Here is a 22,599-nt window from a genome sequence, read left to right on the forward strand (position 1 = left end):
AAAATAACATCCATACATCCATTACTGCATCTGCTTAATCCAATTTAGGGCCATGAGTGCCAGAGTCTATTCCAAAAGCATTAGAAGTAGAGCACAAACCAGCTAGGCTGATAATACAAAAGTAATATTGGAGCCTCACTTTGAAACTGATCATAGTGATGTTGAGATTTTGATGAAGAGCAAATCTACTACATAATAAAACACTGCTGTCTGGGTGATGTCTGCATGTATGTCCAGCACCTCCAACCAATCTGATTGGTCAGTTTGACTTTAGTTGCTCAGTCAAACATGATTGAGTCAAGAAGCACCAGGAAAGAGAGGATGCCACACTCAAGCACAAAACAAAAAGGCATGGGAGGAATGTTGAGAGTCACTTTTAAATGTGGAAACTATTTGCAAGAATATGAATGATGTTTTCACAGCAGGTAATGGGGGCCCGTCTACCATTGGTGGTAATCAATAAGCAAACAGGAGGTGAGCAATGTGCCTCAAAATGACAGAGTTTGAGGATCAGGCTTTACAGGAACACGATCAAGACAGGAAACGTCAGTTAAGACAGACTGAAATACACAAGGATGCCAAAGGCGTAGGACTAATGCTAATGGTACACCTAAGGCAAGAGATATCAAATATAAAATATTTTTAAATTTATAACGGCAACATAGCTAGTTTTTTTAACTTTCTAATTACTTTTTCCATTATTCCATTTACTGAACTTACTTAATTAATTTCTGTGTCTCAGGGAGATGGAACACTTTTCAACATTATCTGCATTACAAAAGAGAGTTTTCTGCACCAGTTATATGCTCTATGGAATGGCAAAGACATCAAAAATAAAAGCTTTTTGTGTGTTTTTTTCAGATGTGAGATTAAAGAGAATAGTGTTTAATTTGTTAAGCAAATATATTGCAGCAGATCCCTTCTTTATAGTGATTTTCTGAAGATTTTAAATTAATTTGCCATATTCTTTAATGCTATTCCTAAAAAAAGTAACATAACATTCTTAAATCTTCAAGGTTATGGGGGTGGCTGATAACAGCACTGGCCAGGGTCCAGTTTATCTCATGGCTCACTCATGTGGGCCAGTTTGGAACTGACAATCAACAATTCACAGAACATGCATGTCTTTAGGTATGTCAAAGGAAAGCCAGAGTGCAATACTCCCACAGGGATAACATACAGGCACCACAGAAGACAGGCATGGGATTCAAATCCAGGACTCTGAATCTGTAAAACAGCAATACTACCCATGATGCCACCCTTCAAAATCAGTGTAAGTCTTAGTCCAAGATGATCTGTATTTTTTTAATACCATTAACCCTACTTACTTTAAAACGGATTTGTACTTGAATGGTAAACAAACAAAAAGTAAAAAAAATGCAGTTATAACAATAGTGTTTCATTCCTCAAGACATGCAATTTGGAAATATGATGCTTAATGGTGGCACAATGGCATTGGTACTGTTTAGTTTAAATTATAGGGATTTGATTTCCAGCTTGATCACTAACTGGGAACACTGTGCCTATTTAGGATTTCTCCTGGTACAATATGTCCTTTCATTGTACAAACCCAAGCTATGTGGGTAGGTTTGACTGCATAGACATAAACATTCTCAAAACCATGAAATTCAGGGTCAGGGTGAATAAGAGCTTATTCTGGCAGCACATGGCAAAAAGATATAAATAGCCCTGGACAGAGCACTACTCCAATATAAGCCATGGATATACACAACCATAGTTATGACAATTTACCTAACCTGCACTTCTTTGGTGGGTAAAAACCTCAGAGAAATGGAAAGAATATGAAAACCCTACACAATGAATTGGTGTGGAATTTGAACCTAGGATGCTGCATCCACGAGGCAGCAGAACTAACCACTGTGTCATCACAGGCAACTAAGAACATATTAACATAAGAATTCTGACAAAATGAGAAGGAGACTATTCAGTCCATCAGACTTGTTTGAATGTTCAATAGCTAAACTGTTCCATTATCTCATTCAGATAGTTGTTAAAGGTTGTCAAGGTTTCTGTTACAAGTACAGTACATGTCTCATTAGTTTGTTTCAGGGTGTAGAATGGTTTGAATTGGTGTCCAGTCCAGGATTACTTCCTGCCTTGCTCTTGAATAAACTCTCATATCTTTTGATGTTGTAATGGAACAAGTGTGTCTGGGAAAAGGATTAATAGACACTTTTGACAGACCTTTAAAACTTTATATCTGTTTTCAGATACCAAGGTTACTTTTCATGAATCTGTGTTTTTTCTATGCCATAGGCAATGTAATAGATAGATAGATAGATAGATAGATAGATAGATAGATAGATAGATAGATAGATAGATAGATAGATAGATAGATAGATAGATAGATAGATAGATAGATAGATAGATAGATAGATAGATAGATACTTTATTAATCCCAATGGGAAATTCACTAACCAGGAATGCATTTATGATTTGTTATTAATATTGATTAGTGCTTACATCCACAAACTTGTCCAACATGATCTCCTCTTTGATTCTTTTAAAAATGCATTACATTCTTAAAACTTCCTAATGCGATTCAAGGTCCCATGAGCATTAGTTTATTCCTGCAGTATTGGGCACGATTAATTGGATGGAGTGACAGTTTATTAAACTGTCTACTTGTGTACTGGACCCCATCCCTAGCACACTACTTAAATCCTGCTTTCATGCCATAATCCCGACTGTTACAACAATAATAAACTCATCCCTTGACACTGGCTCTGTGCCGCTCACTTTTAAAATCGCTTCTGTAACCCCAGTGTTAAAAAAGTCTGGCCTTGATGCTGACAATCTTAACAATTTTCGGCCTATTTCCTACTTACCTTTTCTGTCAAAAGTTCCTGAGCATGTTGTAACCTCCCAACTCACCAATTACTTAACCTCTAATAATTTGATGGAACCCTTTCAGTCTGGTTTCAGGGCGCAGCACAGCTGTGAAACTGCTCTGCTACAGGTAACCAATGATTTGCTTATGGCAGCAGACTCTGGACAAACCAGCATATTAATTCTGTTAGACCTCAGTGCAGCATTTGACACTGTCAGACATGACATTCTACTGTCCAGAATGGAGAACATGCTGGGTACCTCTGGCACTGCCCTCCAGTGGTTCAAGTCCTATCTGACTGATAGGCAAGAGTTTGTTAGTCTTGGCAACAGCAGATGCAGCTCAGCGCCAGTCACACAAGGAGTTCCTCAAGGCTCTGTCCTTGGCCCTCTTCTCTTCTGTATTTATATGCTTCCCCTTGGCCATATTATTCGCAGCTTTGGACTGGGTTATCATTTTTATGCAGACGATACTCAACTCTATTTCAATGTTAAAAGTGGAACTTCATCAGAGCTCTCTCAGCTCTCAACCTGCCTCAGTGAAATTAATACCTGGATGGAGCAGAACTTGCTAAAATTAAATTGCAACAAATCTGAACTCCTGCAAAATGGGACTAAAGTGCAACTTACTAAAATGAGCTCTTTCCCAGTCCATCTTGGCGGTGATTTCATCAGACCTGCCTCTACTGCAAATAATCTTGGTATCATTTTTGATTCCTCCCTTTCTTATTCCGCCCACATAAATCACATTAAGAAACTTTCTTACTTTCACCTCCGTAACATATCCCATTCGCTCCTTCCTCTCCTTTTCTAATGCTGAGAAATTTGTCCATGCTTTTATCACATCCTGCATCGATTATTGTAATTCCCTACTGGCAGGGGCCCCTTCTAATCTTATATCACAGCTCCAGCTTATTCAAAACTCGGCTGCAAGAGTCCTTACTCGAACCAGCAGCAGTGAGCACATAACACCCATCCTGCTCCGCCTTCACCTACTCCCTGTGTCTTACAGAATTGAATATAAAATCCTACTAATAACCTACAAGGCCTTAAATGACCTTGCGCCAAACAACATCAGTGACCTTCTCCATCACTATGTGCCTGTCCGCCCACTAAGGTCTTCTGATTCTGGAAATCTTGTTGTGCCCCACACTAATCTACTCTCCATAGGTGACAAGGCCTTCAGCTGTATAGCGCCCAGACTCTACCGAATGCCTACCGAAATTAATCAGGTCAGCTGACTCCACAAATTCTTTTAAAATGGCTTTTAGCTCTACTTGACTTTATTACCCTTCTCTCAGTTTACCTCTATGTCAAGCTGTAACCTGTATTTATTTGTGTGTGCTATACAATCAATTATGTTGTCTGTTTTTCTCTGAATTTACTGTCTTAATCGTCTTTATTTATTTATCTGGTTTGTACAATGCTATATACTGTATGCCCTGCCTTGAGTATGGGAAAGGCGCTATATAAATAAAATGTATTATTATTATTATTAAAGGCTCATTCACGTGGTATCAATGTAAAATTGCCAACCGGCTTAACATTCATATCTTTGAGGATGTCGGAGAAAAATCAAAATTATTACAAGGAGAAATCACAGAATCCACACGGAGAGCATCGGGATTGAAACGGATTCTGGATCAGTGTGGCTGAAGTGTTAACTTGGAATTCATTTTCATTTCGAAGCTTTTCGATCCTCAGCAGTGTCCGTTGTAGTGGGCGGGGCTTATCGGAACAACAAGGCAACATGTTACCGCAGGAAGAGTCGGATGAAAAAGACGGGGAGAACGGAGGCAATGTTGTATCTAAAGTGTCGAATTTCTTAGATAGGCATCTGTTTGTGCTCAGGGTATGAGTTAAACATTAACATTTATAAACCAAAACAGAGCGTTTTTTTATTAGATTTGTACAATAAAGCGTAGCTTGTGCACTACTGCAGTATTCTGCTGAATAAACCAATGTTATATTCCATTGGGTTTTTACTCTATGCAGTGTTTAAATACCGTATATGTATATTAGTTTGTAACAACCATCGTTATTTGTGTGGTAACGTCAGTGTGTAACAAATTATGTATATTAACGGTAAAAAGTCAGGAAACCGTGTTTATTAAAGTTTCCGTCATCGTTTACTAAACAGTCGCGTATTCGCTCTTAATACAAAAAATGAGCACACCTCACAATTTTTCGCCTCACTATCCATGTATGTTGACTATTACAATGAAGGTCAATGTACCAGACTACCCATCTTTCCCGTTCCCGTTTTTTTCCCTAAAACTAACTGACTACACATGTATTCCCCAAGAAAATATTAATAGGTTACATTTATTGAGCGCCTTTCACAAACCTAAGGTCGCTTTACATACAAAGTAAAAAAAGATTACACAGATGACAAAAGTTTGTAGAAGAGGAACGTTTTCAGTTGCGATTTAAAAGTGCAGAAACAGGAGCAATCTCGGAGAGACTGATGAAGAGAGTTCCATAGTTGAGGTGCTATAGCACTGAAGGACCTGCCTCCCAAGGTGGAGAGTCTGGTGCGTGGGACAGTAAGGAGATTACTGCTCGAGGACCTGAGAGAGCGACAAGGAGTGTAAGGAGCTAGTAGCTGAGTGAGGTAGAGGGGGGCAAGGTTATGTAGGGCTTTCAAGGTGAGAAGCAGAATCTTGAATTTAATCCTTGATGGAACCGGTAACCAGCGAAGCTGGGAGAGAACAGGGGAGATGTGAGCAAAACGCTTTGTGTGGGTGAGGACTCTAGCTGCAGTTCTGTAGATTCTGTATAGATTTTGCAGGGAGGCCAATGAAGAGGGAATTACAGTAATCAATACGAGACATTATGAAACTGAACCAGAGTTTGAGAATGAAAAAAATAAAGTAATGCATAATGCATGTACCACACACTGTTCTTTCAGATACCTTGCCTTTGGGCTTCCCCCAGAGACGCACACAGAGGATTGTGTTTCATACCAAATCATTTCATGACAGGAATTTTGCAGTTACTTGAGCTCCCATTTCGATGTATGTTGATGCCAGCACTCGTGTAAAGATGACATTCCCAAAGTTTTATGTTTCTCAGAATCTTTCCTTTCTTAGTGTCATTTTTGTGTTTTTTACGCTTGTTTCAAAATATATTTTAAATTACATTTAAAGTGCAAATGCCTAGAGAAAATTTTCCAAAAGAAAATATAATAACTTTGGAAATTTACATAAAAATAAAACAAGTACATATATGAATAAAAATAAAACAAGTACATATATGAATAATTTTTGCATATTCAGGTTAGTGTTGTTTTTCATATTGCAATTTTACAATTAGGAATATTTTATTATGTGTTTTTTAACCTGCTCCTCAGTAAAACTGAATAACATTAAAGCCACTATTATTATTTTTGCAGTTTAATAAAGCAGGATAACCTTGCAAAAATCTGTGAGAAATGTGTTGCCTATTGTTGATTCAAAACCTTGTACATAATACTATTAGGTACTCTAGAAAAAAATGTACATTTCATTTTTCTGATAGTATTACAGAAAAAGCTATTTATTCCAGTTATGGGGGTGGGAGCTAGAATGCGAATAGTAGTCCACGCTATACAGGTTGAATTTAAAGTTGCCAGTTCATCATACACAGACAGACAGACACACGCACACACACACACACACATTCATTTTTGAAGTGTAGGAGGAAAACTGCTCCCAAATATTGACCCTTTAGGAGAACTTTACAGTTGATATTCAGCAGTGCTAAGGACTGCATCACTGTTCAGTTAAAAAGAATTTGCCTCACTTGAATGATTTTGTTGCAGTTAACATTTCTGCAGAATCTGTCTTTGGACAGTTTTTTGCCAGCACTAATGTTATGTATTCTTTGACATCCAATATACTGTAATAGCACATCTATCCATCTTTTTTTTCAATTCAATGAAAAAATTTAGAGGTGATTGATGAACAGCTTGGCACTGTGACATTTAACTTAGTATCTTTGCCTCCCAAGCTACCTTGTTTTCGAGTGAAGTCACTCTGTGTGTTTGCACAGGGTTTCTGTTTTATTTCTCTTGCCCTACTGTACATTATAAAAGACAATGTGTATTTTAGGTTAACCAGATGATTCTGAAATGTCCTGCTTTATGTGTCCAAGTGTTGGTTCTTTGTGCCCAGTGCTGTCAGGGACTGTTGACCAAATGCAGAGAAAAGTGGGTTCATAAAAACACTCCTGTTGAGAGCTAAAGTGTCTACTGATATCATGGAGTCCAAAGCGGGAACCAATCCCTGACATACTACTAGGTCATCACTGCATAAACCTAAACACAGAAAAAACTTCACTGTACCATTTAGTGCTGTTAATTGATCTAACAGCATGTTTTCATGTTGTGAGAGTAAACCAAAGTCCACATAGGAAGCCCACACAAAAATGGACAGAAAATATAAACTACTTGTCAGAAACCCTTTAGGAGCCAAACTTGGATGTGGTTTTGCATACTGCACCATCATGATTCTTGCTATGAGAGTTACATAGGTAAAATAACGATTGATATTGGGTCAGTATGTTTTTCTTTAATTGTTGCATTGTCTTTTTTTACTTAAAATACAGTATGTACAATTTCCAAAGTGCTGTACATAGGTGTTAATAATGTTTTATTTGATGATTATTTTTAAAATCTCATCCATCCATCCATCCAGGTAGATGTTATTTTGGTAACATTGGCCACAAAAGAAAAACAAACCCTGCACAGAGTACCCTCCATTCCAGGAGACACTCAAACACACACCAGTTTAAATAGATCGGTCAATGTGATCTGCATATATTTAGAAATTGGGAAGAAAAAAAGCAGGTGTCAGTAGAACATGTAAACTGCATAAAGCAAGTGGCAGGGCTGAGCAGTGAAGCTTTGAGTCAGCATTGGCATTGTGCTTTTAATCACATGCTTTCTTTAATTATGTACTATATACTGTAATAAAATACTGATGTCTGTCGGGTGGCATTTTGGTGCAGTGGTCGCATTGCTGCCTCATCGCAAGGAGACCAGGGTTTGCCTCTGATGTCCTCCCTGCCTGAATTTTGCATGTTCTTCCTGTGTCTGCACCGGTTTCCTTCCACTAACCAAAGACATGCAGATTAGGTGAATTAGAAACACTGAATTGGCCCCAGTGCGTGTTTGGTGGATGTGTTGCATGTTGCCTTGTCCAGATTTTGGTCCTGCCTTGTGTCCTATGCTAGCTGGTCTGGGTTAAGTGGGTTAGAAAATGACATAACTAAGGTCAGTGTATGTGTCCTGTCCTTAAAAGCAATATGATTGGTCAGTTTGACTTTGGTGACATAACTGAAAAAGGGAGTGCAAGTGTTAGACACACAAGGAGAAGTAAAGGTGAAGGAGGCATGGTGAGAGAGTCACCTTCAAAGACGGGCAGTATAAAAGCAAATAGGAAGTGTAAAATGTGCCTCAAAAATAATGACAAAGTGTGAGTAGCAGACTTTACGGGATCATGCTCAACAGAGGAAGCACCAATGAGGTGAGGTTCAGACACACACGGATATCAAGGAGTGGTGCTGAAGGTACATGTAGGGCAAGAGATAGCAAATAATTTTAAAATATTTTATTACCTGTCATGTAGCGTGGCTTGTAACATATATGAGTATTTTGTACATGAAAATCTTTAAATAAGCACATTTGCCTTAGCATTAATGTTTGTAATCTTAGCATTAATTTTTATTTACATGTTTTGTTTTGTTATATCTGTTTAAATGCTACTTGGATAATCATGATGTCATAAAAACATTATTATACTTATGTAAGCTCGAACTTGTGTTTTAATAAATATTGTTGATGCTTACAGTTACATGTTTGTCTTTAGGTATTGTCTATTTTTCAGTTTGCATTTAGGTTTTAATCATACATTACTTTTATAAAATGCATTCATACACTAAATTAATTTTTAGGCAGCTGTTTTTAAAATTATGCAGAGAATCCTGTCGACATGTAAATTCATTCAGGTAAGAGGTGTGTTTAAAGCAGAAACACATCAAAATAATATATAAGGTACACAGAATAACATTCTTCTTCACATATCTGGGAAATTATAGGGGTAGTGACCAGCTTGGTAGCTTGTCCTTATAATGTCTGAAGAAATGCAGTAGGTCCACTTAAGAATCCACACAGTAAATCTTTTGATATATCATTTTTTAAGTCTCTGTCTTACTGTATTGCTACATAACTTTCAGATTCGTTTTTAAAAACAGGACTTGGAAGAATCTTCGGGATGTAAAATTGTGTGCATTTTCTGTTTCTCAGAAATATATGCTTTACAATTTACAATATGTTCAGAGGATCAGACACTACATGCATCACTACAATGCTGTTGTAATTTTTTTTAATGTTGTGTTCCTTACTCCTGGTGACATTCAACCAACTTTTTATTTGTAAATTCAAGATGTAAATATAAATATATACCGTTATATATCTTTTGTTTTCTGTTTCTTTAATCAGAATATCAGCATTGGAATTGCCCTCACTGGAATTTTTGTGATTGCAAGAAGTGTAAGACTAGTAAGTATTGCAGATGCTTCTGATGGGTTCTTAAGCTGTTGTCTTTGTTTTTAATAAGTGAACTCTTAATAGATTATTGGCATGATGTTATAATAATAATAACAATAATAATAATAATGCATTTTATTTATAGGGGCACTTTACATTAGCAGTAAATCTCAAAGTGCAACATAAAAAGATTAAACAAAGGCAAGGCAAGATAAAAACACAGATTTAACAACAATAATTGTTAAATCTTAATACATAATTCGCCAGTCTCCTCACTCACTCACTCACTGACGTCCGTCCGAAGCCGAATGCGCAGTCGCCTTCTGCGCAGCTGCCCGAAAAACCTTACGAGACCGACATCGCGGCAGGCGGCGGATTTACGGCCGCGAAAATTCAAAGAGAAAGGCTACTTCGATTAAAGCTCTAGAGGCCTGAAAGGCAATTTCGACTACAGCTCGAGGCCTAATTACGCATTCTGATTCAATTACGCATTCATTCAATACACATATATGAGGTTTGTGGTGCTTATACTTATTACTATTCCACTCGTGCCCGTTTCATCTTACGTTGTCGAAACGGGCTCTTTGTCTAGTACTTAATAATTAACAATAATGATGTTGTCAAATCAACAATATCCGTATTGTTGTAGTCTTACCAGCAGTTTTTTTTCTCTAGTTTCTATTGGTTTGTTCAAGATATATCATTTTGAAAGTGTTACAGAGCCTCACAAATTTCCAGAGTGTTTTAAATGAATAGCTATCTTTCTACAGAAAAAAGTAAAGTAATTCTGATATATGAAATTCTGTAGAACTGCTACATTCAATTACAAGTAAAAGAAATTCAGGTTTCACTGATATTCAAAACACATACAACAAATGATATGGGAAATACATCAGTTGTGGAGTCCTAACAGTGCAAATGCTGTGGCCTTTAAACTTACAGTTCACTTCATTTCTGTGAAGCAGTTCCAAAATTTTCAGTTATGTTCTGCCATGTGACTCTTATGTGCATGCATTTTTTGTCATTTTTTTTTTCAGATTTTTTCAGTCTGTCTTCCTTAACTTGCTTATCCAATTCATTGTCACAGGGAACCAGACCCTCTGCCACTTTATCACTGATTGCAAGGCAAAAAAAAAAACATGTTATTACCATTGCCTTTGCTCTTTGCCATTGGGCTTATTCTTTGGACTGGAAGAAAACAATACAGTAAATTATGTCTTGTGCTTTTCTTTTCTACTGTAGTTGCTTGGTCAACAGTCTAGTCTAACAGAAGCGTTCCTTTTTAAACTTGCTAATTGCAGTTTATAATGCTGTTTTCATTCTCAATAATGATCTTTGGAAAGTCTTCCACAAACGTTTCAAAAGCACTTTTTTATATTCCATGATGTTCCTGCTATGTGCATCATCAAATCTTTGTAGTTCAAATCACAAAATATAACATATGGTCTGGCTCCCCTGTGATGATGGTCTGAATTAAGGGGGTTTGAAGATATATGGATGGATGCATAGATGGACAGTAGATAAAAGAAGACTTTTATTTTAGGGGAATTGTATTAAACAGTACCACTAAATATGGCATTATTTATTCATTTTCTTTTCTAAGTCAAGCAACCAGTTAATCAGTGTTTATATTATACCAGTAACGGCGCACTGGTTTAGCATTACTTTGCTCAAAGGTTGATGTGCTTGCTGCTTCCTGAGCAGTTCTTCTTTTCTCCACCCTACCGGCCCGCTTCTTCTTTGTGTTGCAATTACTTAGTACTTTTTTAAAAAATTTTCACTTAAGCTGCCACTTAAGTCATCAAGTCATGCCTTAAGAATATGAAGAGGTAGTGGAAGTGACGGCAAAGGTGGTAGGGATGAGAACGGTGCCCGTGTACATGAGCTGCATGGCTGCCCTGCTGGCCATGGCCAAGAGTTGATTCTACAGTAAAATAAAAAGAGGAATAACCTTGAAGGTCAATCATCACCCGCGAAAGCGTACAGTAGACGTCACGTGGTATATGTGTACCAAATTTCAGGTCAATAGGTGAAACGGTTTGCGAGCTACAGGTGATTTAAAATCCTAGACAGACAAATGAACAGCCACGGTAGCATATTATATATAAAGATTGTGCCTTTAACAGTAAAAATAACAACAACAAAACTGTTATTAGATAAGTTGAATTAATAATAAATAAACTGACATTTTCTCCAGCTGCATAGCTTGTATTTAAATATACTTTTAGCTTTCTAGTTTTCTCACTACTCAAAGAGCTTTACAAAAAGCATGGAGGGAGGACCTGGGATGCAAACCTGTGATCACCTTACTGTGAATCAGCAGTGCTGACACTGTGCCACCTGCTCATAATACAAGTAAAAGCATCTGATAATTATGAGTATTATTTTTTTATTACAAAGTATCATAAATAAATAGTTTCAAAAAGATTCTTTAAAAAGCCACTTTGGAGCAAAAAGGGTAGGTAATTACTTTTTTTTTTGTTGTTAATCAAAATTATACCTATTTTTTGACAGATCATCAAAAATATATTTTTTTGGTTTGCTGCAAAATTTTACTGATGAGTTTATGTGTGCCATGAGATGAAATTTGAAAATTGATGGTGTACATTATTTTTTTTGTTTCTCTCTTTAATATATGTTAGATTTTGCCAGGAAAATGTTATTTTTATGCTTGAATGTGTATTGATTAGGTACTGTTTAATATAGTGATTTTAATGTGATTCATGACGTTTGTAACTGGAAGTTGCAAGTTATGCAGAATAATTTCATACCTTTATATTTTCTTTTTTTGCAGACAACAAAATTCTACAGTACTCTTGATATACCGATATCTTTTATACAACAAAATGTGAAACTTCGAGGAAAAGTTCATCATGTAACTGATCAAGGACTAGCAGTGGAACATCTTCCAATTACCATACCATTTATTTCATCTATTCTTAGGAAACGTATGTAAAATAAATAAAAATGAATACTTAAAATTGCTATAAATGTTGTTTTATATACATTTCATAATTTAATTTAAAATTAACAATTTTATATAATCTGATACTATATTTGTGAAAGTACTTGATTTACACTAATGAATACAACAGAGGTCACCAACTCTAGTCCTGGAGCACTACAGTGGCTGAAGGTTTTCTTTCTATCCATTTTCTTAATTAGTGACCAGTTTTTACTGCTACTTAACATCTTTTCCCTTCATTTTAATTGACTTGCTTTTTTTAAGAATCAGTCCTCTAAATTGCTTTGTTATTTCCTTAAATGGCAACCAAACAGAAATGAGATGAGAAGTGAGCCAACTGATGACCGGGTAAGTTGGGGTCTCAAACTCCAACCAATTTCACTCCAGCCAGTTTCTTAATTAAAAGCTAACTTTTGTTGTTATTTAAATTTGTTCCATGGCTTGTCGGTGCTTTCATTCTGCCACAGCAGACTTTTCCAAAACTGTTGATTTTCTTTTTTCTAAACATTCCATCAAAAATTTTTGTGGACCTGAGCAGTTCAACATTATTGAAACCTTCACCTTTTTTATTTTCAGATATTGTGTGATGGACCTAGGTTGCTGGTTATGTGATGGCTTGTTTTATATCTCATTATTGTTTGGCTGCTATTAAAGAACAACAGAATACCTAAGGAGCCTGAGTCTTAAGTAGCAAGTTAATTAAAATTAAGGCAAAAGAGTCAATTAGCAGCAAAAACTGGTCACTAATTAAGAAAAGGGTTAGAATCAAAACCCACAAGCCACAGTTGCATTCCATGACTGGAGTAGGAGACCCCTAAAATACAATTTATTGCTGATATAAAAGTTGCTGATACAAAATTTTTTCACATACTTAAGCATCTTAATGCTTTAAGTAAATCTAGTCATATTAGCTCCCTTTTATTGCTCATAGTAAAGGTTTTAAATGAAGTCAATTGAAAACATATGAGACAGGGGTAATTCAGCCTTCTTTTCTGTAATTCTAATTCCTAAATACATAAGAAGTTGTCTCACATTTCATGAAACCTGTTTTCGTTCTTGTAATAAATTCCTTAAACTTGTTTAACCAGTGTGGTGAAGGTGATTAAGGATAATAATGCAGGCTTGCACACCATAATACATATTTTGCATCACTGTTCCTACCTTTTTAAGATTATAAATGAATAAACAAATATTTTCAGATTAATGCCTTCAAACAAATGGCTTCAGAGTAGTGCTGGTTGGAGCCTATCCTAGCACAACTGAGTGTAACCAACCCTGGACTAGCATGATGCATTCTAGGACATACTCACAACAGGATTACTTAAAGTTGTTATTTAGTTCGACATTGAAGATGGAAGGAAAAATAGAATGCCCAGAGAAAACCCTACATACAGACAAGGTGAACCTCCACAAGGATATGGATTAGGCCTGGACTCAAACTGAGTCTCCTGCAGCAGTGATGTAGCAATAATGACTAATAAGCTATCTTAATTTAACATTATAATGATGTTAATGGTGCATTTTTATTCCAAAAAACAACTTTTTAAATGCCTGATGTCATTAAATATATCTTATGTAAAACATACTTGTAAACATTTTTATTGATTTCATTAAATAATTGTATATATTCTGCGGTGGGCTGGCACCCTGCCAGGGGTTTGTTTCCTGCCTTGCGCCCTGTGTTGGCTGAGATTGGCTCCAGCAGACCCCCGTGACCCTGTAGTTAGGATATAGCGGGTTGGATGAAGGATGGATGGATTGTATATATTTGTGGATAACAACATTTTATTCAATAGATTGTAGCATTAGCATTTGCTTATAACTCAATCTTCCTTTATCTAAAGTACGTTTTAAATCACAAAAAAAAATTACCGGTAAATGGAATTCCAATATACTATATTGACTATGGAATGAGACACAGTTTTAAATATGATATGTCTTCAAATATTATACAGGCATAATTAGCTATTTTATTTATTGCCTGGGTTAGTACGAATTATACAATATAAATTTATGCACTGACTTTTTTTCCAGGACAACAAGATACACTTTTGACTGTTAAATTAGCTGGTGTAGAGCTTACAGAAGATGGAAAAGCTTGGTTAAAACAAAACTTGGCACCAGCACAAGTTGTGTGGTTTAGGCTTCTTGGGAAAGAAAATTCAGCAGTTGACTGTCTAGTTTTGGCAAATTTGGTAAGTCACCAAAACAAGAGTGTTCACTATGAAAGTCCCAGGAGAGATATAACCATTTTGTCTTCAGGTTTACTGTCCAAGAGAAGAGACACATACTGTAAGTAACATACCATATATATTATGCTTATTTCCTTTGTAATATACTGTATAATTTAAAAAATAGATTAATGATATGAATAAGATATCTGGACTGTATACTGCTATTTTGCCACCAGTAGTAAAGCTTGCCTGGTTCTGTGAAATACTTACAGATGTTTTTTTTCATTCTCTCTCTCTGACAGGGAGGCATTTTCAATGTGTGCATTAATGAAGAACTACTAAGGCAAGGACTTGGTAGAACAGTACCTGTACAAGGTCTTCATTTTCAGTCCAAACTCTTTTGGAATATACACAAAAAATTACTTAAAGCTGAATTACGAGCACAGAAAAGTGGAGTTGGTCTTTGGAAAAAAATGAATTTAAGAGAACAGATATTTACAAGATTAAATGGCTATGCAATAGTAAAATTACTGAAAAAAACTTTAAAATGGAATCTTGAAGACAAAAGAAAAAGTAACACATGATTGTTGTGTAACAATGTACTTTATTGAAAGCTATCCTTTTTTGTAATTTATTTACATACAGTATGTTAATATTTTTGGTCTGCTATAGTCTGCATGTATTTAAAAATAAGGCGATGTTAATATTTTTCTGGACTTAGTTTGTTACAATGTTGTGCTAATAGCCTTTGAAGACCTATGATTCATTAACTGTTGTTTTTTTGCCCTGGATGTCACAATGATATACTGTGAAATTCTAATTGTTCCTGCTGAGTAAGGGACACTGGTGTTTCTGTGGTAACAGCCAATCAAAAAACTCTAGCAGATCAAAAGACGAAACCTGAGACATTGTCAAATGCTGTAAGATCGAGAAGGAGAGGGTGACAACAAAATCCTGTGATGCTTAACTTCATACACAGTAGAATTACTGGATGAACATTGAGGTTATCAAAACTAAACTTTACTGGAAAAAAACTTTTTTTAATATTGTGAAGAAGCATCTTTTCCTTCCTGTTAAGTATTTATAAAGAACACATGGGACTAAACATAATGCTTTGTTTGGAGGTTTTTGTCTTATAACTGGACTGTTCCCTTGATTTTCATATCATGTACTCAACTGAAAGTATGTTTTTTTTAATTTATGAAAATAGTCTACAAAATGATTATAACTTTCACAACATTTAGTAAAGACAAAACATACTACCAACGTGTCACATAAAGTTTAAGCAATCTGCATATAAAAAATGTAAAGCAGTGAACTTATATAAAATAAAACCTGAAATGACTTGTGTTTGGGGGTAACAATATTAAAATATTTCTGGTTGCATTTTTATAGTAGAATCTGTAGTTTTTGAAAAGTGGAAGGCAAGCAGGGTCTTGAGAGCCGTCATTGCACTGAGCTTTAGGGTGACGAGGGCACAGAGTGTGCCCTTGGTTTCTTCTGGGGAGAATTGTGAAGCCGAATACAAAAACAATAAAAGGCTCCCTTTGTTGTGCAAATTGCATGACCAGTAGTGTGCTTGTTTCTTCCCATTGGATGAAGATTTGAATTGAAAGGTAAATTAAAAGCTTATTATGGAGAGCAGAAGACTTTGAAGGAACAAGCAGTAGGCAGCTGGAATAAGGAAATGTTAAACTGAAATCATGGAGAAATAAAAAGATTTGCATGTGGTTTGGGCTGGTGCACATAGTTCAACAGATTAAAAGTAAAACAGCAGGTATTAATACTCCTGTTATGTAAAGTATTGGGTATCCTTGTGCACCTTTTTAAAAGAATGTGTTGTGTAAAATGATTTGAAAAGTATGTGTGCATACTGAGAAACCATATACTGTACTCTTTTCACTGGTTTGGGTTTAAATTCAAAACTATGTATATATAGTGTATCATTAGAAGTTGTTCATCCCTCCATTTTCCTAGCCCAGATTTTTTTACTTCAGGGTTGTGGAAGCTAACAAGTCTTTCAACAGCAGTGGGTAAAAGGTGGGATACAGTCCCGAATGTGGGGCCTGTCCACCACATAAACACATGCACACACTGGGCCAGTTTAGAATTGGCAGCTAACCTAACGTGCATGTTTTTGGGATCGCTGAACAAAACACATAGAGACGAAGAGAACAAACAAGCTCCACTCAGGGGTCCCTGAAACTCGTTTTCAAACTAGGGCTCTGGAGCTGTGCGGCACAGCAGCACTAAGCTCTCTGCAACCCCCAGAAATGTTCTGCAGTTTTCAGTCCAGTGTACAGTTTGTGTAAGATGTTTTCATCGTTCTCCTTTTATGCGAGGTTCACTAACGACTATAAATTAACCGTGGACGCGTGCTTCAGACTGGCTGTGTGATGAGAACTGGATTCCTGGTTGATAGTGGGATGGATCAAGCACCTTATGAATGTGAAATGGAAAAAGTAGGCTTTGGAAATGAATGGGTGAGACTGTTATATTTTATTTGTGTTGATGTGTGCCCCTTTCCTGTTACCCCTGTGTCAAAATAACTGCATACAATGAGAGGTCTGATGAACATTTGTGTGCTTTTCTCTTAAGTTATATAATATATTAATAGTTTTAATGAAAGAGGGTATTCTTTATCTGTATTGTCTTTAGACATTTTCACATTTTTTTGTGATAGCCTACCACCTATTTAAATGTTGGCCTTCATTGCCGTCACGTATTTGCAAGGCAAGTTGTGTTTTTTCCCAGCATCTCCGATTTGAATCACGCAGCAGGATCTTGTCTGTGTGTTTCTGCACGTTCTCCCCATGGGTACGTGAGATTAGTTTTTCTTTTGGCCTCCTCTGGTACTTTGGTTTCCCACTTATATACCAAAAGATTTTTATACTATTAAATTGTGACTTTAAAAGTGAGCGACTTTGTTGGACTGGCACCCCGTCCTGCATTGCTCTCTGACTTGTTCTCCGCGATTCTGAAAAGGGCAAGTAATAGTAGTGAATGTTGTGTTGATTAAGTTTTTTTTTTTTCAGAACTATATTTTATTGAGACGTCTAATCAGCTAATAATTAAAGCCCTACCTTAGCAGAATAAAAATAGTATCACTTTAGTATTACGTGTTTTAAAAATAGATGCTCTCCTCCATGCGACTACAGGTGTCCGTCCATTCCGTAAGATCCACGACTGAGTTTCCTTCTTGCCGTCCATTCACACAGTTCCACTGTTTTTGAATGAGAAATCTGGAAGTGGCGGCAGATAACTGGTCCTTGCCGTCAGTTTCAAATAAAGTGACTCGAGTATGAGTGAGCGAAAGTAAACACGATCACCTTTTTTTCCATTCAGATTGCGACAGGTTTCCTTCTTTTCACAACCTCAAACAAGATGTCTTGCTGATCTAAGGGCCATCTCGTCAAAGTAAGTAAACGATTTCTTTGTTGTCCAGACGCAGCAGGTGCATTGGGGGGGAGAAGGAGAAAAAGAAGAAGAAACGACGTGTGTCATTTTTTTTAACTTTTAAGTGAAAAATTACTCTGTACCAGTTCACGCTCTTTCTTTATAGATTCATAATGGATGTTCCCAGTCTGGGTTTTATTGATCGGTATTAATTAACTCCATTTCTTATTACTTATTTTTTTCTTTTGTTTTTAGATGTTCATTAATGAACGTTAAAAAAATCAAGTGAAGCTCTTGATATCCTTGTTGAGCACCTAACCTGGAATTTAACTTATTTAGTCTCTTATTTTGTCATTTTATCTGCTTAAATTTGACAGCTTTAGTGAATGTATTGGGTAGCACCTTAATTGTCACAATGATTTAAATGTGTAGCTAATCAGTAAGGTCAAATTTGTTGGCGACTCGAACAGAACTTTTGTTCCCCCAGACGGTTCGAATTTGGAGACATTGTCGCAGCGTCAGTTTCAGTTGCTTTAGTGAACGGGGCCAGTGAGCACAGCCCTAATGTCGCGACCTGCACTCAGAGGACAGGATGGATTCTTCCCCTTGGGGACCCTCGTTTCGTTGGAGGCGAAGAAGGATGCTTTCCTCGGTGCAAACGCGTTATTTCCTTTTCAGTAAGATCTCTGTTTTATCCGTAAGATGTTAAAAGAAACAAAACATTGCACTAAAGTAGCACTAACAACGACAGACCGCTTTTCTTTTCTAACGTTCTCTAACCCCAATCGGCTAATGTTTGTCCTGTCAAATAAATTAAGCCGTACTTGTGAAGGGAACGAAATCCAGAGTGCAGAGCTCTCGCGGTTAAATCAGTAAGGGTCAGCATTTAAAGTGAAACGAGATCACTGCAGTAACCCGGTGTCGGCCAAACGTGCCTCTTGTAAGTTCAATAGTGACACTAACATCTCCGTCCGTGTTCTCCAAAGGTCCCCCATGAAACCGTCGCAAAGTATCAGGTTGCCGGTTCTGCTGGTGTTTCAGTGTATTGGAAAAAAAGGGTCTTTGTTGTGCAGCATAATGAATTATTTAGGGATATTCTCTAGGGGTAGATGCCATTGCCTCATTAATTATACCATTACAATCCATTGATGGGATGTGATTTTCTTCTATTACGGATCCTTAACAGAATGTCTTTTTTTAAAAAAAAAAAAAAAAAAAAAAAGCTTGACACACTATTCCCAGCTAAGGACACATTTATTGTGTCAAAAAGTAAAACGCCTCGGCATTAAAGGTTGTTTGTATAGCCAGCTATCCTTCTGGCAACTCCCAAAATCGCCGTGACAAATGCTTTGGTTTGCTGGTCAGGTTTTAGGTTTTGGACCTGCTGACCACATGGCGAGTAATACGAGTGGAGAGCGGGGGAGTGGGCTGGATGGGTAGAAGAGCCCACCCGCTGATGAAAAGCTCTCCTCTTACAAGTTAAACATTGATCAGTGATCTCATTTGATACTTAAACATAAAGATTATTTTTGACTGTGATTGCTGTGCATATTAAATTTCTGGATTTTACAGATGTTGTGGAATTAAACAGAACTTTGTTTCTGAGAGCAAGACCTGAGCGAATCTACATAACATTTACATGCCTAAGTTTTATTTTTATTTCAAAATATCTATTCCGCAGGGAGATATTCTATTTGTCACATGCGTAACGCCAAATTCTGCCTGTTACATGGCTGTCCTGAACACATAACAATGTGGGCGCTATATTAAACTGATGGAGTTTGCTACCTGTGAAGAACACCGATGGAGAAGTCTTTGTTTAAGCATTTAACTTTAAACTGTCTGTAAAGAGTCAATTATTACAAGATCATGTCCCTTCTAGCTATTAAAGTCATCGCTTTGTAGTCAAAGTCCATGTTTAGAAATTGACCTGAACTACTACTAGCTTTTACTGCACGTATTGTTACATTTATGCTGGGAGAGGATTACCTTTAAAAATTACATGAATTTCAAAGTCGATTTTCACTGTAACTTCTGTTTTTATGGGGTATAGATGTATGCGTTTGCATTTATTATCTATGTGCATATACTGTGATTGTGTGTGTGTGTATATTGTGACGTGTTAGTCACTGTCTTGCACCCCAAATCACGAGGCTGAGTCTCAGTACTTTAGTAAAATCCTCTTTATTCAACTTGAAACAGGAACAGCACGGTTATTTATTGCAGCAGGAGCTAACACTCTCCTATACGCTGACACAGCAAACTGGCACAATCAGGGCCAAGTTTTACTGTTCCCTGCATTTATAATGTTCCTTGCATCACCCATCGGTGACAAGTGCGTATAGTGCAATCTTTTTTTTTTTTTATCTTATTTATTAATTTTATTGTAATCATTCCATACAAATAGATTAATTTATAACAAAAAAGAATTGAAGACAAATTAATCCCCACCCTTGAGAAGGAGAGCTTAGCCAAAGGAGAATTGCTTAGGGCTTTTTAATAAGGCAACAATAAACAAAAGAAAGGAAGAAATATGTATAGGTAAATAAAAAAATGGAGAAGGGAAATAAATGCGGTAATAGTTATTTCTCTTATTCTAAAATATTATTGATTAGATCCTGCCAGGTTTTGAAAAAATTCTGTACAGATACTCTAACTGAGAATTTGCTTTTTTCCAATTTCAAATAATATAAACATCGGTTTCCCACTGACTTATCAGAGGGGAGTTAGGATTCTTCAAATTTAACAAAATAAGTCTGCGTGCCAAAAGTGTAGTGAGTGCAATCACCGTTTGCTTTAACACAGCTGTTAGTGGGTTAGGAGGGATTGTGACCCCAAGGCTGTCTGAAAGGCACTTAAAAATTTTGGTCCAAAATGATGTTAGTTTGATGCAGGCCCAAAACATGTGACCCAGCGTTCGCAGGTTGGATCTTGCATATAGTACAATCTCGATCAGCTTGTAGTTGTTTTCGCGGCACTGTGCTGCTGCCCTGCAAACCTGCAGTTGCCTCGGTGATGGATAAGCAGTCCTCCACAAGCACAGCAGTCGCACTTCAGGGTGTCATCCTGTTGGGGGGGGGGGGTCTAAAAAGAGTTCAGAAACCTCATATACCCCCCCCCCCCAGCTTTGACCACACCGGTGTGGGCAAAGCGACCATCTGAGCTGGGCTTGGCCAGGCAGGAGAGAACATCTGCATTGGTTTGTGCTTCTCCGTGATGGTAGTGAACATCAAAAGTGAAAGCCTGCAAGCTAATAGACCACCAAGCGAGCCGGGCGTTTGTATCCTTCTGTTTGTTCAGCCACTGAAGCAGGGTGTGGTCAGTCACCAGCGTAAACCGCCATCCCCAGAGGTAGTAACGGAGGGCCTCCACCGCCCACTTAATCGCTAAGCACTCCTGTTCAATGGTCGAATAATGACACTCCCTGGGTAGCAGCTTTCTGCTGAGAAATGTGATGGGGTGTTCTTCCTCCTCAAAACATTGTGAGAACACCGCTCCTAAACCGAAAGCGCTTGCATCAGTTTGCAGAATAAATTCCTTTGAAAATTCTGGATTGCGCAGAACCAGGAACAAGGATAAAGTGGCTTTTAGGTCTGAAAAGGCTCTGTCACAGGCATCGGTCCAGACAATACTACAATTCTTTCTGCCCTTTGTCCAGTCAGTGAGGGGGGGTGGCCCGATATGCAAAGTTGGGAATGCAAAGTTATAGTACCCCGTGAGCCTGAGGAAGGCACGAACCTCCCTCTGTGTTTCAGGACGTGGATATGCAAGCACCTCTCCCACTTTGTCCATTTGAGGCTTGAGCAAACCCTTCCCCATTGAATATCCCAGATAATGGGTTTCCGACATATCCAGCCTGCACTTCTTCACGTATCACCTTCCTTGTTGCTTCTGGCAGACGATACGGGGGCACCTGTACAGTAATACCGGACAGAGTTACGATGTTGTGTTCTGCAATTGTTGTCTGGCCAGGCACAGCCGAAAAGACGTCAGAGTTCCTCCCGATCTCGGATAGCAATTCCGCTTTCTGAATGTCAGTTAAATCCTCGCCTATAGTGACTTGCATTTGAGGAACCGCTGCGGGTGTGACCATGACCTTGTATGGTTCATGCCACTCCTTCAGCAGGTTAATATGTAAAACCTGTACGGGCTGTCACCGCTCTAGAATCCTAACTTAGCTTGAAATTTATGTGGATCCGACGGAATCAACACCAGCACCCGACACCCCCTTCTTAAACTCGCAAACTCTACTTATTGTGTCATAATAATGTTCCTGCGCCTCCTGCTCATGCTGAAGATGAGTCCACCACAATAGCAGACAGTCTGGAAATCTGTTCCTGCAGTGACACAACTCAGTCGACAAACCAGCCCCCTCGAAGGTGTCAGACGAGTCCCTGTCCACTCTTCTTGATAAATGTCTAACACGCCGCGCAGTCAGCGGCCAAAGAGTAGCTCAGCCCAATAGACACTTGTGGAGACTCCCTAACAGCAAACAGGAGGAAAGGCACTACTGTATCCCTCGAGGTCGGGTCATCATGGGCGACTCGTTGAATCATCTGTTTTAGGGTTTTATTAAAGCGTTCAGTCAGGCCATTCGTCTGCAGATGATAAACCATGGAGTGTAACTGCTTAATTGCAAAGCTTTTGCATAGCAGCTTCATGATGCAAGACATAAAGTGTGTGCC

The 22,599-nt window shown here is 37.7% G+C and overlaps 2 protein-coding genes across 2 annotated transcripts in view; both read left to right on the forward strand.

Annotated features, from left to right (window-relative positions):
- The first annotated feature begins 4,582 nt into the window (after window positions 1-4,582).
- On the forward strand, window positions 4,583-16,471 carry c18h3orf33 (c18h3orf33 homolog (H. sapiens)). Its single transcript, XM_028794508.2, has 5 exons — window positions 4,583-4,702; window positions 9,332-9,391; window positions 12,174-12,327; window positions 14,379-14,539; window positions 14,821-16,471. Exons 1-5 carry the CDS (start codon window positions 4,601-4,603, stop codon window positions 15,100-15,102), a joined length of 759 nt encoding a protein of 252 aa, XP_028650341.1. The 5' UTR covers window positions 4,583-4,600; the 3' UTR covers window positions 15,103-16,471.
- Window positions 16,472-17,661: 1,190 nt separating this feature from the next.
- plch1 (phospholipase C, eta 1) overlaps window positions 17,662-22,599 on the forward strand; it is a 314,659-nt gene continuing 309,721 nt past the window's right edge. Inside the window, exon 1 of the mRNA XM_028794504.2 lies at window positions 17,662-17,935. The gene's annotated coding sequence lies outside the window, so the exon portion shown is untranslated. The remainder of the gene's footprint in view (window positions 17,936-22,599) is intronic.

The sequence above is a fragment of the Erpetoichthys calabaricus genome, chromosome 2 (genome assembly GCF_900747795.2).
Source record: "Erpetoichthys calabaricus chromosome 2, fErpCal1.3, whole genome shotgun sequence".
Lineage (NCBI taxonomy): Eukaryota > Metazoa > Chordata > Cladistia > Polypteriformes > Polypteridae > Erpetoichthys > Erpetoichthys calabaricus.